The sequence below is a fragment of the Corylus avellana genome, chromosome ca10 (assembly GCF_901000735.1).
Source record: "Corylus avellana chromosome ca10, CavTom2PMs-1.0".
Taxonomy (NCBI): Eukaryota; Viridiplantae; Streptophyta; class Magnoliopsida; order Fagales; family Betulaceae; genus Corylus; species Corylus avellana.
Window position 1 is genome coordinate 252,314 of NC_081550.1, and position 16,513 is coordinate 268,826.

The 16,513-nt window shown below is 35.3% G+C and overlaps 2 protein-coding genes across 3 annotated transcripts; both read right to left on the reverse strand.

Annotated features, from left to right (window-relative positions):
* Positions 1–420: 420 nt before the first annotated feature.
* Positions 421–3,702, reverse strand: LOC132164094 (uncharacterized). Of its 2 annotated transcripts, XM_059574515.1 has the most exons (3): positions 3,312–3,702; positions 2,649–3,003; positions 421–833 (listed from the first exon to the last, which is right to left on the reverse strand). In XM_059574515.1, exons 2-3 carry the CDS (start codon positions 2,990–2,992, stop codon positions 770–772), a joined length of 408 nt encoding a protein of 135 aa, XP_059430498.1. In that variant the 5' UTR covers positions 2,993–3,003; positions 3,312–3,702; the 3' UTR covers positions 421–769. The 2 variants fall into 2 exon arrangements, with proteins under 2 accessions (XP_059430498.1, XP_059430497.1); XM_059574514.1 differs by having other exon boundaries at positions 2,649–3,701.
* Positions 3,703–6,341: 2,639 nt separating this feature from the next.
* LOC132164082 (lysine--tRNA ligase, chloroplastic/mitochondrial) lies at positions 6,342–15,177 on the reverse strand. The gene is made up of 14 exons (XM_059574498.1): positions 14,826–15,177; positions 14,219–14,437; positions 13,781–13,892; positions 12,908–13,016; positions 11,923–11,980; positions 11,157–11,225; positions 10,934–11,041; positions 10,275–10,367; positions 10,001–10,105; positions 9,353–9,559; positions 8,940–9,034; positions 8,060–8,150; positions 7,255–7,431; positions 6,342–6,901 (listed from the first exon to the last, which is right to left on the reverse strand). Exons 1-14 carry the CDS (start codon positions 15,036–15,038, stop codon positions 6,809–6,811), a joined length of 1,749 nt encoding a protein of 582 aa, XP_059430481.1. The 5' UTR covers positions 15,039–15,177; the 3' UTR covers positions 6,342–6,808.
* Between the last annotated feature and the right edge of the window lie 1,336 nt (positions 15,178–16,513).

The following is a 16,513-nucleotide window of genomic DNA, read 5'->3' on the forward strand; positions in this document are numbered from 1 at the left end:
CCTCCAAATTGTGTTGTAATATTCCACCAAGTTTGTTCACGATTGCCAGGTATGTAATTCTGCAATTATTTACTACGTTTTCCATCAGAGAGGTGCACTGAAAAGGAACGAATTGAATTACATGGTGATGATGTTTTTGGTAAGTCCTGTATGCTCTGTGCAATGGTAGCAAAGCCATTAAACAGAAAATTCCCACCATATAATTCTATGAAAAATAATTTTAATGCTTGAAATTCGAAGAACAGGAAAATTGCCAAGAGTATTTTTCCAAAGAAATTCTCACGTCAACTTCTTTGTGATGCGATGGATGTGAGGTGTTTGCATGTCACCAAATATTAAAGCAGTTTTAAGAATGCCTTAGTGTTAGAAACATGAATGTGATGAAAAGTATTCATACCAACTGCAGAAATATACCAAGTATGGCAAACAGGCAAAGATTAGAGGTTGCCTGAAACTTCATTGGCTGTTGAAGAATCATCATATTTTGTTGCGAAAAAGAAAATAAAAAATAGCTTGGCATTCTTACAATTTACAAAAGAAAAGTAACTGTCTACTATATCTATATAGGGTTCTTGTGAAGTAGTCTTGTAGAAAGCTGATGAGGCAGCACCAAAGAGATTCAGAGTCGAACATTCAGCCTGATGTAGCTCCTTTCCCACCCATATGATAAATAAGATGAAGTTCAGACGATTAAGCTGTTATGGCTTCTCTTGTCACAGCTGTAATAATCGGTGTTGGAAATGATAGAGCAGAAGCTGATTGAGCAGGTTCATAGAATAACACAAACACATCCTCTGTTGTCGTCGCTTTCATTGTCGGTATACTCTATTTCACTGTCAGAAAAATGGAAGGACAAGATAAGCAGATCATGAACACAGCCACTTAATCAGCATAATATGAAGATGGATCTCTCAACTTGCGACAGGTACGTGAAATGTGCCCTTGAATATTCTTGTTTTAATTGCATTAGTAGTATAAAATATACACGCACACAGACACACACATTAGTAATGTTGAATGGTTGAAGACATGTTTCAAAATCCACATCTATTCTGTTCAAAGAAATTACAACCATCATAGTATCTGCTACATTTGGATTTTTATTGCACTTAGCAAAGCCATTATTTACATAAAGTTGAAGCAAAGTACTACACATGGATGGGAACAGCCCTGTGGCTGTAGTCTTATTAACAACTTTAATTTCTCCCACGTTCCCCAATACGATTGAACACACACACTTGGCATGCTTTTTAATTTCAATGAGAAGCAGCCTTAATCTTCTGAATTTTTAATGAAAGTGGTACAAACTTTGGGTAGAACTCACCCTTGAAAGCTGGCTTGTAATGAGAGGGTGTCCAAAAGCTTATATACACATGATTAAAATTGGACTTAAGCCATGTGGGACACTTAGGATCGTAACATAATATCACACTTTGCAATAGACATCCACGACAGCCCTATCAATATTGACACTATGGTAACATTTTCTCTTTTGGTGGCTCTATTCATCTATCAGTATTCAATAACTTAATACTATGCTTATACATAATACAAATACATTTTAATCCAGTCTATAGGTCATCCCCTTTGTGACTTAACCACAATATGTAATCAAATGGGTTGCAGCTCTAATCCAGAAGTTAGTTGCTATCTCCATGAAGTCTCACCAATAGATGTCTTCTGTATTCTTCAGTATAGTCTTCCCAAAACCTTTTCTACCCTTTCACTTAGTCTCCATAATCTTAAAAAGAGGAAAAAAAATCCGAACTAGAAATTTCACATGGATCCCAGACTTGAATTAACATTCCATTCACCCTAAGCCTTTCCAATCCCCATATTCTTGCCGGAAGAGGCAACACCAATAGGTTCAAATTAACATAGAAAAGCATCACACAAGGAATTCAACGCATCCGTAAGTAACAATCAATTCTACTGCCATGCATTTATTAAAAAAAAAAAAATCTACTACATGCTATTCGGTCAATTATGAATAATTTCAAAAGCCTAGCAGAAAAAGAAAATATATATTCGGAATTTCAATTGCACAAAACATTTCACTCAAGTCAAATATGCCTATAATGCCAAAAATTCCAATTGGATCTGATTTTCTTTTGCATTATTCAAGCATGCACTCAGTTCTCCCTCACAAGGTTTTTCATCTTAGATACATTCTCAAGTTCAAAACTTTATTACATATAGTATCCAAAATCAAGTATTCTCTAATGCCATTCAACCTTCCTGCAAAAAGGCCAGAACACTGAAAAATGACACTAAGCTGTCATTTACACACCATTTCTTCTTTAGATCAACATCAAGAATTACGTCTCCCTCAGCTCCTTTACATTAACTTTTTATATGTTAGCCAATATTTTTTTTAATTAATGCAAGGAATATTATTATTCAAATCAAATACCAGAAAATAAATAAGAAATTGAATTTCGCTCAATATGTGTAATCCCCTTTCTCACCACTTCCAAATGTTGCAGCAGATCAAGAATAACAGTGATAAAGGGATTATCAATCTCTTTAGTATTCAATCAGAGACCATCAATTACTACATAGCTAATCATTTCCACTTGCACAAAAGAATAAAACAGATTGCATAGGTAGATTAGAGAGAGAGAGAGAGAGAGAGAGAGAATGCCTACCTGGATTCAAATTCCCTGATTTCAACAAGTTCTTTCCCTAAAAAATCCTTCCATTGTACTTGCTTCTTCTGATTCTCTTCCACAGCACCTGATCCCCAAGTCGGCTTTCTGAGACTGCTTTTCAGGCAGTTCTCAGCTGGTGATTGGTTCCCATTTAAACTCTCTTCCTTGACCTCAATGGTCTCACCAGGTAATTGATCAGAGGCTTCAGGAACTGAGTCAAGTTTTGAAGGCACATGTGGGGTATTTCCCAATTTCAGTGGTCCAGGAGTGTAAATGTGAGGAGAGGGTTTGCAAAAGCAAATGAAGGACGGACAATGAATCTTGCAGAACAAAAACCTCATGAAATAATTGCCTGGTTAACAACTGATGTTACTACAATTAGCCCATTTCTTTACTACTCCACATAAAAAACATGAATCTAAATTAAAACATCAACGCATTCATTATCATTCTTTTAAGTACAATGAGAGAAAACCCAACAAGAAATCGTATTAAATCGTAAAATTGTTGTCAAAGTTGGCTCCCAGCAAAGGTCGATGAGATCCACTGTGAATATTTATTTTAAAATAACAAAGTACCCAAATAGCAAAATCTTACAAAAATAGAAGCAATATTAATGAGCAAATAATGCTTCGAGGAAAAAAAAAAAAAAAGGCTTACTTGCACTAGTGGTTGTGAGTTTTAGGATTCGAAAGACAATCTTTTGCAGTGAAAGAAGTGAAACCCAGAAAGGAATTTGAGTTTTGGAGGTTTCTGATAATGAAGGCCAACTCTAAGAGAAACAGGTGACTCAGAAACAAACCTAATACTGTCCTGAAACCTCTGTTTCTCCTGTTTCTGTGTTAGAAAAGACACCTTTTTTTGTAATCTACCAGACAAACAAATTACTTCTAATGTATAGATCCTAAAAAGACTATCATACCCTCTTTCAGGATTTCACCTCCATTGTTAATGGTGAACAAAGGAAGAAGAAACCTAATGTAATTGCTGAGATTAGAAAGAACAAAAAGAGAAGAAAATCTTAGCTGGAAAGCCTAGAGAGAGACAAGACCAAATTGGAAACTTAAAAGACAAACAAACCCAACTGTCCAACATTCTAATATGTAACTGTTCCTCCCTCCAAAAGGAAGTTAATTAGTAACTGCCATTAAATATTTCATATTTTATAGTGCATACATAGAGATTTTAAATTCCAAAGTTTCTTCCCTGCCAACCAACATTACTAAAGTACTTTATATTTTATAGTTTGTTTTTCATAGATTTAAATAAGGAAAACGTGAATAACAGCTAGAATAAGATCTTCAGTAGGATCATAAAAGATTGTGGCCAATGAACTGGAATAAGAAAAGAACAAATGCAGAATTTCAATCTTTAAACCAAATCAATGCAACCTCACCCAAAACCCATTATTATTATCATTTATTTTCTGATAAAACTTCTTGTTTAAGTTTCCTATTTGTTTTTAAATGATTGCCATCAAATCTTCCAAGTTGCATCACATGTGTAAATATTCTAATGATCTTGCACGAGGATTTCAAGGAACTTGAGAAGATTTAAGGCAAAGCAAGCATTATTGGTTTCTTAGGCCTGGGGATTGAGTGTTGACCTTCTAATTAATATATTCTATACACTAATTATTTTCTTTATCTGTGAAATTGTCTGCCTTTTCCACAATAGAAGGTCCATCTTGAGGACCACGACCCCACAAGCTTTTTCTTTTTTCCGTTTTCACTTTTGGGTGAGAGAAATTGACGGCTACATGATGCAACTTTTTGCTTTATCAGCATTTCTTTTTCTTCTAAATATGGATAAAACATCATACGCATTTCAAGATTAAATAGGCTTCTCCTCCTTTCTTCTTCTTCTTCTTCTTATATTGCATGTCGTAATAACTAATACACGACATCAATTGATACACTTTCCAAGATACATTAACCACCACCATCAGTTGGTTATCCCCAGCTTCTGTATTTCCCACTTGAAATATCACATGCAGTCATGGTGTTACGTGTGTCAAACTATCAATCATGTATTTCTCTTTTACTTCTTCCTCTCTGTCCTCATATGCTGGTTCCGAGTTAAGGAATTGCAGATTCGAAACGTTAGTGTTTAAACATGATAGTAGATATTTGGATCGTGATTTTCTCCGATTACTTAAAATTAGAGAATCTCAAGTTACGAAATTTGACAAACAAATTTAATTAATGTAAATTATCATGTCAATTTATAAAGAATTTAAAGTAAAAATTATAGCACCCTCTTAACAACTATATATATATATATATATATATATATATAGTTTAATAAATATGGAATGGTGCCACATGTTAAGATGGGCATGGGTGGTGACCCCAGCCAGCAATCAGATGAGCAACATCTGGAAACCAGCATCATTGGAGAGAAGGCCAGGCAATTAAAGCTGGTGATTGAAAAATCCTATCATCAATGGAATGGAGATGTCAGTTTTAGCCTTTTTAATGTGTTAGAGACAGGCGCATGCCCAGTTGTTTTTCATTCAGGAAACACAAGGTCCCCTCACTTTTGCAAACTTGTCTTGCACTATGACAGTATGACTACATGTAATTTTTCAAAATGTTCCTTCTTTTTTTCTTTTTTTCCTTTTTTTTTTACAATTTTATAAAATTTTTATAACCAAGTTCCTGATTCAGATATTATTATTATCAGTTTTTGGTGAAAGCTGGCATCAAGGCTATAGGTGACCCCCATTGGTTAATTTGTACTAATATTTTCTCCAAAAATGGATCTGAAAAAATTTCTTCATCTATTGAACTAACATGCATGCCTTTAGATTAGATGATTCTCAAATACATTTTTAATAATACGTGTGAGAATTACATGATCTACTAATCTTATTAAAAATGCATATGAAAATCATACTCTAAAAATAAATATTAGTTTAATAGATTGAACCAGGAGAATTTTCTCCTCACTAATTTGGAGGAAAAGCTTTGTCCTTTCCTTTGGTGATGAAATTTGTCTCCCTCTCTCTCTCTCTCTCTGTTTTCCCTCATACATTATAAGGAATTCTGTTAAATGTCTAATCTCCATGGTTCATATCCGACTCCAATTCCCCATGAAAACAATAACCCTCTTCCCATTGGCTTTATTCATAATGAGTTGTGAATAAAACATATAACATCCACATGGTTCAGACCAATATACGTACACAAATAAACGCGGTTGTCGGAGCAAACGAACACATACCATTGTTCACGCCAACAAAGGTGCAACACCACTTTTCACCTACAAAGCTTTACTCTTGTGGGTCCTTAGCATGCTTTTTCACACCAATCAAAAAAATTATCACATGCATTTCTTTCTCAAAATTACAACTTGTTTTATAATCCATTTACAAATTGACCTGACAGCCTACAATAAAAGACATTTTCTTTGTAAACCACCCACAGTATCCATGCTTTGTAGAATGCATTCTTTTGAGTGAAACATGTTGAGATTTCAAAGATACTTGAAAGAAGCTAGATCAAGAAAGATGACCCCCCTTCATCTTTTTTTTCTTTTCTTGAAAACCGATGTACATTATCTTCTGAAACCTTAGTCCCCAGGATTACCATTGCTGCTTCGAATGCTTGATCAATGGAAAAATGAGACTAATGCCATGCTATGAAATTCTTCTTTCATACAAAATACATCTTGATATATGTGCAGCCATGAATCAAGAACATGATTAAAATTTATCTATATAAAAATAACAATAAACACATCATTATTGTTAATAAGATGTATGGGCAGGATTTGTGCTCAGCAAGCAAGGAAGACTAGGTATAAATCCAGTTTCCAGAGCAGACAACATGAGTATCATATTCAGTCAATGAAATTCTATTGCAGCCTTAAGTGTCTCAACCTAGTCAAAATTTACTACCGCCTGCAGAAAGAATACCCTGGACTCTAATAAATCAAGAATCTATATTGTATTTGTGTTAAGAATGAGTACTGAGGCTTCTTTTTTTCCCCCAATCCAGACTAAATCAAACTCCACATACAAGGCAAAATCTTCCTAAAAAATGATAAATGAGGTATTGAAGAAAACAGCAAAGGCACTAACTACCAAAAGAAGGTGGACATTGGAGAGCGCTGATCCAGAAGAAGTCTCATCCACCAGACCATTTGTTTTGACACTACTGCTGAATCTTAAGGACGGGGAAAGCAATTACGTCCCGAATACTGGCAGAGTTTGTTAGAAGCATCACTAGCCTGTCAATTCCAAGTCCCTGAAAACAAACTTTTTCAATTAAGGATTGCTCAGGGAGATGTAATTACAATAGCATTGAGTAAAAAATAAAATCATTTGATTTTCTTATTCCTCCATTTCTTTTGCAAGAATGAACAGATGTAGCACATGCATGTGCACACCCGTCCACCCACACACATTCTTACAAGCACATCTGTTCATTCTTGTTGAGCAGCTTGTGCCATACAAAATAATATCAAGTACCACAAATATGGAAAGAATTTGAAATTTTTTTTACTGATGCCCTTTCTAGATGCATGAAAACTAAGAGCTCAATCTATCCTTGCCTCGACAACTCTAGTAAGATTACTTAAAGAAAAAGGATGACCATACCATTCCTGAAGCCGGAGGCATTCCATATTCCAAAGCTGTTAAGAAGTCATCATCAAGAGTCACTTCATACGAGTCATCCTCATTTTTATTTCCTCTCTCTTCTGCACCATGTGTATCCAAAGGAGCTGCTGCTCTCTTCTCATTATGTTGCCTCACTTGCTCTTCCAAGCGTCCTCTCTGCCAAAAGATAAGATTAATCACAAACCATTTCTGCTTTCGAGCCAAAACCATACCACTTACAGTTTTTAACATGCAGCAAACACAACCACAAATGAGTATGAAACAATGTACTTCAACTCAGGTACAAGTCAACACTAGACTACGTTTAGTATATAAACCTCAACAGAACCTCCTAAACTCCATTGCATATTATAATTTTGAGGATTAGTATCCAAGTCTATCCAAGGAAAATCTGGTAAGTGGATGCTATCCAGCCCATTATACATCATGTTCTTCAAATCGACCAAGCTTGTACAAAAAGGAAACTTGTATTGAGCATAATTCAATTTTATCACATCCGCATTGGTCATATCACTTGTTTTTTCTATGTTGTGCTTCACTTGTTACAGAATGTTCACGCAAGTTATTAGTTTACAATGATGGCAATGGTATACTACAATCAACAATGAACACTTTTTCTGCAGCATTCTAAAGTGTTTTCTTTAATTTTATTTCAAACATCTAGTCATCATACCATCTTCGATTCATTAAGAATGAAACTGCTGTAAAAATAGATGCTCCTTAATTGTATATTTGTTACAAGAAGTTGACACTTAGAAGCCAAATCAGGAATCCAAAAGTTTACCTGATCCATAGGATCAGTCAATTCAGAAAAAGCGTTGGCCAGCTCACGACCACAGATGAAAAGCTCAAATCTCTCGGTTAACCCTGCATGCCTAATGTGGAAAGATTAAGAATAGATGAGAAAGAATTCTTCCCATATAACAAATAAGTCATTCATCCAGTCATCTCCCTATTATCTCATGTTTATTGTATGGAAGGAAAATGCATAAAGCAGAAACTATAAACAAATTTGAATTAACCAGCATTCCACGTTCTTCCCATATAACAAATAAGCCATTCATCCAATCATCTCCCTACTATCACATGTCCATTGCATGGAAGGAAAATGCATAAAGCAGAAACTATAAATAAATTTGAATTAACCAGATTTCCACAGTTGCATCAGAAATAAGTATGCAATAGTTTTGATTATGAAGATCATTCTTCTTAGGACAGGAAAAATGAGAATGTACTGCTCAAAGACAACATGGAGGAAAACAAATAGGCACATAAGATTACCCATATTCATGTACATATATTTAAGTACGGGAATCTGTTAGTTGTAAACCTGCAACCATATCTCTACTATCAGAATAGAAATTTCTCAGTTAATTTTCATGCAAAATAAAGGCGCTCTAGAATGCCAGAAATACACAAGATTTGAATACAAATCCGGCCAGAAAATATATTCAGGTTCAAAATCACAAGATAAACTTACTAATCAAAAACAAATCACAAGATAAACTTGATTCCAAATTGAAGTCATATTTGATGATTTAATGCAACTGACATGGAAATACATAAAAACACACAAACTACAAGATTACACCATATCCCACAAACTGTTCACAATAATTATGCACTGCAGCGTAGGTAGTATGTAACCAAACAACTTTAATTACCTTCGATGTGGTTTTGCCAGAGGAGATATCTCAATAGGATAGTCCAAAACAAATGTGGGTTGCAGAAGCTTTGGTTCGACAACAATCTCAAAAACCTGGGCAAATGACACGACTAAATACTGAGAGAGGCTAAATGTAAGAGAAAGTCTGGATAACACAAATGAAAAGAAAAGCAACTGCACATAAAAGGGAACTATTCCTTTTCAGCTCTATTGTTTTTCATACAAACAGCCTCTGACTATAGAGAAAACAAAGCAATTAGAGATTGCAGATTTTGAAAGTGGATATCTAGGACAACAAAACTAGGAGGGGGAAAAAAAGGTCCACCAACGGTACCAAGGAAATACTGTCTATTGCATATGTGCACATAGAAAATAAAGTTTTGTTTCCTTGATATATAGATGCTGGCTGACCTCGTTAAGGAGGTGGCCAACAGATGGACATGCTTCAATAGAAGATTTATCTTTGTTATCAAGGTTGATTCCAAGGGCCGTCAGAGTGGTATCTTTAGCAGCTTTAAGATCATTGCCCAACTCATTGAAATCAATTTCAGTGGCTTCTTTTACAAGATTGTGCATAGTTTCCCTCCTCCAAGGTCGCTCAAGACATATCTCCACACCCTGCATAGACCAGTCACTATCATATATGACTGAAGGGAGGCATCATTGCCCATTTGTTGCTTCCACAGCAATTCCAAGCATGTGAAACAATCAGCAGCATGCTCACATGTGAAAACTATGGAAGCAACCGAAATCGGGCACAACATAACATTTTTCTGACTAAAACTACTAGAATTGCCATTTATGAGAAACTGATCACACTATTATATGATAGAGCAGTCATTAAAGTTTGACAAAGTAACTCATACTTGGGGCAGGGAGCAGTCAATCTTAGATTAGAAGCAATATTGAAATAGGAAGAGGTGATATTTAGTTAATTTTTTATTGACAGTGGCTACTTTTTGGTTTCAATTATTTGGCAATGAATCCAATGCCCAGTAGATTTCACTAAAAAGCAGGTATTGTTAGATGCTAAAGAACTGCAATTGAGCAATCATTTACCTGGTAGTCAATGGCAAGCTTCCCGTGAACTGCAAGAGCACATCTAGTAACAATTTCCTCTGTCATGTTCATCATGCTTTGGTAGTCTGAATACGCTTCATACATCTATGATCAAACTAAAACCAATAATGATAAGAGCTTCATTTAACAGACTTGAAATGCTAACAACATAACATATGCTATAAGAGGCAATCACTAATTAATTTCACTTTTAAGTACATTGCCATAAACTATGTACTAGGTCAAACAAAAGCAAAAATAGAGAAAAGTTTACCTCTATTGTGGTAAATTCAGGATTATGACGAGTTGAAATGCCTTCATTTCTGAATATTCGCCCAATCTCATATACTTTTTCAAACCCCCCAACCTGTCATCCACAGACAGATTTTATTCAAGATATAAATTTAAGTCCAAACCAATTCAGAACCTATATAGGAAGAAAACATAATATCAGAAAATGGTTTAGATATTTAAGCCATTGTTGGACCAGCAACTATGCATGTAAAAAGGTTTATATATCAGAAAATAATATAATAGGACAAGCATATGGTTAAGATATTCAAGCAGCACACCTAGAAAAATGGTGACATAATGTTGACCATGTCAGATTCCTAGGGGAGCATGACCATACCTAAAGAAATAATTATTTTGGTTCAAATTGAAGGCTCTACAATAACAATGATAGGGCAGAAAAAAAAAAAAAAATTAATTGAGTTAGTTGAAAAAAACTTCTATACATTAAAGAGGAATGAAATGCACTAAACAAAGTGGAGTGAGACTATTTTGAGTTTTTGAGTTTGGTTGCAGGAGAAACTTCCAGCAACATAGGTAGCTGGATAATTTTCCGGACTAACGAGAGTTCAACATTAAATGAGTTGAGCTGGATAATATTCTGGACTAACGAGAGTTCATAGATCAAATGTAAAATCTTACCAGCATTCTCTTTAAGTGAAGCTCAGTTGCTATTCTCAAATATAGGTCCCTTCCAAGAGAATTATGGTATGTAACAAATGGCCTAGCTTCTGCTCCACCAGCTGCTCCCTAGATAATCAAATCAATTAAAGCCAAGCTCCAGGTGCAAACAATCTTTCTACATACAATATTGCATTACATAAAATAGGGAAGGCAGGGAGAGACGATGAAGATATCGACAAACCTGTAGAACTGGAGTTTCAACTTCAACGAAACCTAAAGATTCCACCGTCTTGCGTATCTCTGACACAATCTACTCAGAAAAGTTAACTTTAATTGCTCAGCATAAATAAAAGAACAGGATAACCTAATGAAAAGCAATCCACAAAATTACATTGGTGCTAGGTTGAAAAATCCGACAATAGAATAAGAATTTCAAACTCGGGAGCTTTGTATGCATTTACTATAACTTCCATTTATCAAATTACTTTAGCATTCATAGAAAATAATGATCATATAACAATCACCACAATCACAAAGAGGTTCTGATACGGATAATTTGAAAGGAAGACACCAAAATACCATTAGAAAGTCACCACTACTTAAGTGCTTGCCACAGAATAATAGAGGTGATCTGTTAGAGTCTTAGAGAGAGTGAGCACAACTTTACGATGTCACTTGACGTCATAATAACATTGTTAATTCCAAGCCATCAAATTCTTCAATGATATAGCTAACTCAACATTGCAATGAAGACTTTTGACAAGTATTTTTGGAGGGAAAAATCCCATCTAATTGATGCTTCAATGAAAAATATCGAGAGATATGCAAACAGTAGCATGAAGCATATGTCCGGAAGTATCATACAGCTGGCAGTTTTACAGTTAAATTTGAAATATTTTATTTGATAAGAATAAAGAAATATTTTATTTAGAATAGATAATGAAAACTTGAAAGCTCCATAAGGCCATTTTAACCTTTTGGAAAGGGGGTATAGGGAGATAACCTACCTTTGCTCTTTTCCGGAATATATCAGCTACTTCTGGATTTGCAATCATGTCTACATACCTAAGCATAGAAAAGATAACACACAGATACAGTCAGGTATCAGGATTCAACCAATTTGCCGGGAACCAGATTTCTGGCATCTAAAAGCAGAATCAAGCATTGAGAAGGAAAAGAAGTATGACCATGGAGAGATTGTGGAAATAAAGGATAACATTTTATCAGGTGTTGCACCCAAGAAAAATGGAAAGAAAAAAAATGAAGTTGGATAAATATATAAGGTGTTCCACCAAAGCAACTGCATTTAAGGACTTTGGCAATACATCCTGTTGTTACATAGAAACAAATACAACTGGATAAATAGCAATCATAATAGTAATTTAGCAACTCAAAGAGACATAATAAGCTAAAATATGTAAAGATAAACACTTAATTACAAGAGAAATGCTACACATACTTCAAAGTGCTCACTCCCTGACATGGCAGTGAAAATCACTAACGGATGTTACAAGCACTTTCATTTGTTATTTCATCCAATGGTGATTTTCACTATCATGTCAAAGAGTGAGTACTTGGGAGTGAACACTTGGGAGTATGTGTAGCACTCCTCTAATTACATTAGACTAGTAGTGTTCAAGACTTGAAATTAATAGTTTGTGTTTGATAAAAATCCACAACAATTATTATGCCAAATGCACCATATTCAGGATCTATACAGAATTTTCATTAGCTCAAACAGCTCACGTCATACAGTATAACCAACGGGCCTCAGTGCAACTTGAAAAATCACAAGATCGCCCAACTTGGTGAATATTTCATAAATTATTACGAAAATCACATCCTTCATAAATGATCGTCTACATTTGCAGATAATTTCATGAAGTCATTTCAAGTTCTACTTCTTTTGTAATATAATTCACTCTGGCATTACACAAAAAATGCACACACACACACGTATGCACAACTACAACATCTAAAACATGAACTCACCTTTGGCGGTAGCGCTTATCCACATCAGTTAGACCATGAAATTTGTCCGGCAATGGGAGTAGAGATTTAGTTAGAATGGCAAATGAATTGAGATAAACAGAAAGTTCTCCTGAACATAAACCAAGGAACAAAAAATAATTAATTCAAACCTTTTGATGTGGAGGTTCATAATAAAATATCAACAAAGAAAGTGGCATGACTCGGACCAAAGACTTTTTTTTTTTTTTTCATGACTGGAACTAGAAAATTTTAATATGCAACAGGTCGTGTTGGATGCCCTGAACTAATCAGGTAACATTAGTGTCACCGAGGTGTGCATGCAAGCCCAGCAACCACAACAAATCAGTAAAGAGAGTGAACTCTAAACCCCAACATTGATTTTTTTAAGGGCATATTAAAGAAAGATGGAAAGACGCCACAGCCTCAATACATAGGCAGTATACAAGGACCCTAATCAAACATAAATCAAAAAGAAATAATAGAGAATGTTACTACCTTCTAGGGTTTCTAGGATCTAACAAAGCACCTATCCTAGACAAAGCAAAGCAAGAAAGCTGAACTAGGGGAAGGATCCATGCATCCCCTTCACTCAATTCAAAATTCCTTTATACATGAAACATAGTCTTTTATTATTAGAGATATAATTGTCTTCTTGGTGGCCATCGAAACCAAACTAGAAGTAATCACTTATAGAAAATGGTGAAACAAAAAGTCCCAAATGACTATTTGTAAGCCTTGATTTCATATTGCCTGGGAGTTTGAAAAGTCCCTTTACGCCATATATACATATGCATGCATGTATGTATGTATGTATATCACATAAGCACTCTACTACCCAGGAAACTACATATCAAGAAATCATGCAAGACGTACCCTTCTCTGTCCGCTTAATTGAACCACTTGCACCAAGTATATCACCAATATCAACAAGCGTCTTTAACTGGTCAAAGTGATCATCTACAAGCCTCTCCTTCTCACAGTAAAGCTGATAGCAAAAATTTCATTACTTCATTGAGTGCCTTGCTACACTTATTTATAGTTGATTATGCTGGAACTATTAATAACGCCATCTATGCACCCAGAAGATAAATAATGTAATAAACTCAACAAAAAATTGATAATCTTTTAAGTGAGATGAAAATTATAAATAGCCCAGACAAAATGCATCACCGCTTAACTTACTGCATAAAATCATTACTCTTCAACCATGTTAAGAGAACACGACATGAAGAGCTAAACAGAACCAAAAACTCCAGAATCAATAATATTCACCCTAAAATAAACCACAAAACATAGTAAGTACTGCAAAACCTGAATTGTCCCGGAATCATCACGTAGCGTCAAAAAGGCAAGCTTCCCAAATGCTCTGCGAGCCACAATTCTTCCTGCTATGGAAACGTGATCGCCCTCACTACTGGACTCCTCGCCATTACCCAGGTGTTTATACATATCCTGCAGCTGATTAGCAGTGTGAGTCCTATCCCACTTATAAGCATACGGCTCTAAGCCCTTGGTCCGCAATTCTTCCACCTACATTGTTTTCAACTTGTCATCTTGGTTTCAAAGTTCCAATTTATGAAGAAAAATAATAGTAGATTCTCGGAAGAAGAAAAAAAAAATCCTTCATTTTTTAGCTAGCTTTTCTCAGCAACTAAACAGTCTTAAAAAATGAAACATTTTGCATTCAAAATTTCCAACTTCCTTCTTCTGTTCCTCCCTACATCTATAATGAGATTAGCTTTTTCTTAACTGCTTTGAATTTTGTAGACCACAATTGAAACTCCACATAGCACATGTTATTTGAAAAAACCTTCATTTTCATGTTTTCCCCCTACCTTTTCCCAGCAACCAAACAGAGTCTTGAAAAAATGAAACTTACTGCAATTCAAAATCTTAATTCTATTTTTGGTTTGGACACCTTTTTCAAGCGAATGGCGCGAATGGCGTCTCTGTCGGAAGTGGAAGACGAAGAAGAGGAAGATCGGCGGTTGCGTCCGGCGGTGGCGGCGGCAGCAGGGGAGGAGGAGGAGGAGCATCTGACGAGTACGAGTCTGGCGGAGGAGGTTGGGGTCGTTGCGAAACGAAGGAGGCGCCTCAGTGGCTGCCAGCTAGTCACCTTCAATGCCTCCATTGCTTAACGTTTCTTCGCTTCCTTCAGATTTTGTTATCCGCACAACACCCTTGCTAGTCGCTACTCGTGGATGCCCGACGATGATGATGATGTTGGCCCCCTTCTTTTCCTCCTATCCCCTGTTCTGCTACTTTCTTCAGAGTAAAACGTCGTGTCGTTTATTCTTTATCCTTTGGTAAGATTATATATTATGTTGGATTTATATGATGTTATAATAATTAGAATTATTAAATGACATGGTAATATATTTACCACATGACATTATATATACCATTAAATATGTGAAATAAGATTTTAACCACAAAATCAAAAAAAATGTATATAAGAATCACATGTTTTAAAAACATATGTCAATTTAATAGACTTTAACCAAACACAGTTGGGACCCTACCGAGACCCGGTTAAGACATTATTGTAATTTAAAGCTTAATATGATTTAATGAATATATAGCTCAAAAACATTTTGTCGATGAAAAACATCTTATGTCGAAACAATTGTAGGCTTAATCAACGAAAGATTGAAGGCAAAATGAAATGAAACAAAGTTTTCCTTTGACATATTGGCCATGTTGAAGTTTGTAGGAAAATCTAATATACGAAAATAAGAACGGAAGCAAGTGGTGGTTCGGTGTTAGACACCTACAGCGACCACTTAATTTGAATGGTCCATATGCCTGTATTGTGCTCTCATCTCACTTGATTGTTTACGTTACATAAGTTTTTATATCTATATATAATTGAATAAATCGACGTATACTAGAAAATATAAAAGAATCCTCTAAATATCAAAATGTATTTTGAATATATATATTATAACATTGCATATATAGATACACTTTTTTTGTACAATGAGCTTGATCGAAATCAGGAAGAATATCGAAGAAGAAAAAAAGAAAAGAAAAGAGAAGAGAGGCTCAAATCAGGGGTTGCATATCCTTGGAATTAGGTGGTGATCAGGGTCCTGAGGGAGGCTATGGATCGTTTACCTTGTAACTGTTTGCATCCAAGGGCACAACCTTTATCACAAGCCGACGTCGTTGCACCGTCTAAAAACATGCATATAGGCTCGCAATCCTTCATGCAGGCTGAAAAAGTGCCTCCCGCTGCTGCTTCTGCTTCTGCTTCTGCTGCTGCATAGGCCATCGTCACCAACATAGAGATACAGATGATCAATATGGAAAACTTCCTGTAACCCATTTTCTTCTTCTTCTCCTGGACGTGTTATATATTGATAGAATGAGAGAATTAATGTATAAAATCGATTTATTTCATTTGAAATTATCTAAAATATTGATCCTATATATATATATATATATATATATTCCAAAAATAAGGTAAACCACCCACGTACGTACCTGAAATTGGTGTGTACGTACGTAGTAATAAAATGAGAAACTGGACAGATGGTAATTCATTGATACACAGCTGGTTGAGTGTCGAAAAAGTCTGCAGGTGACTTCGATAAAATAAGGAGA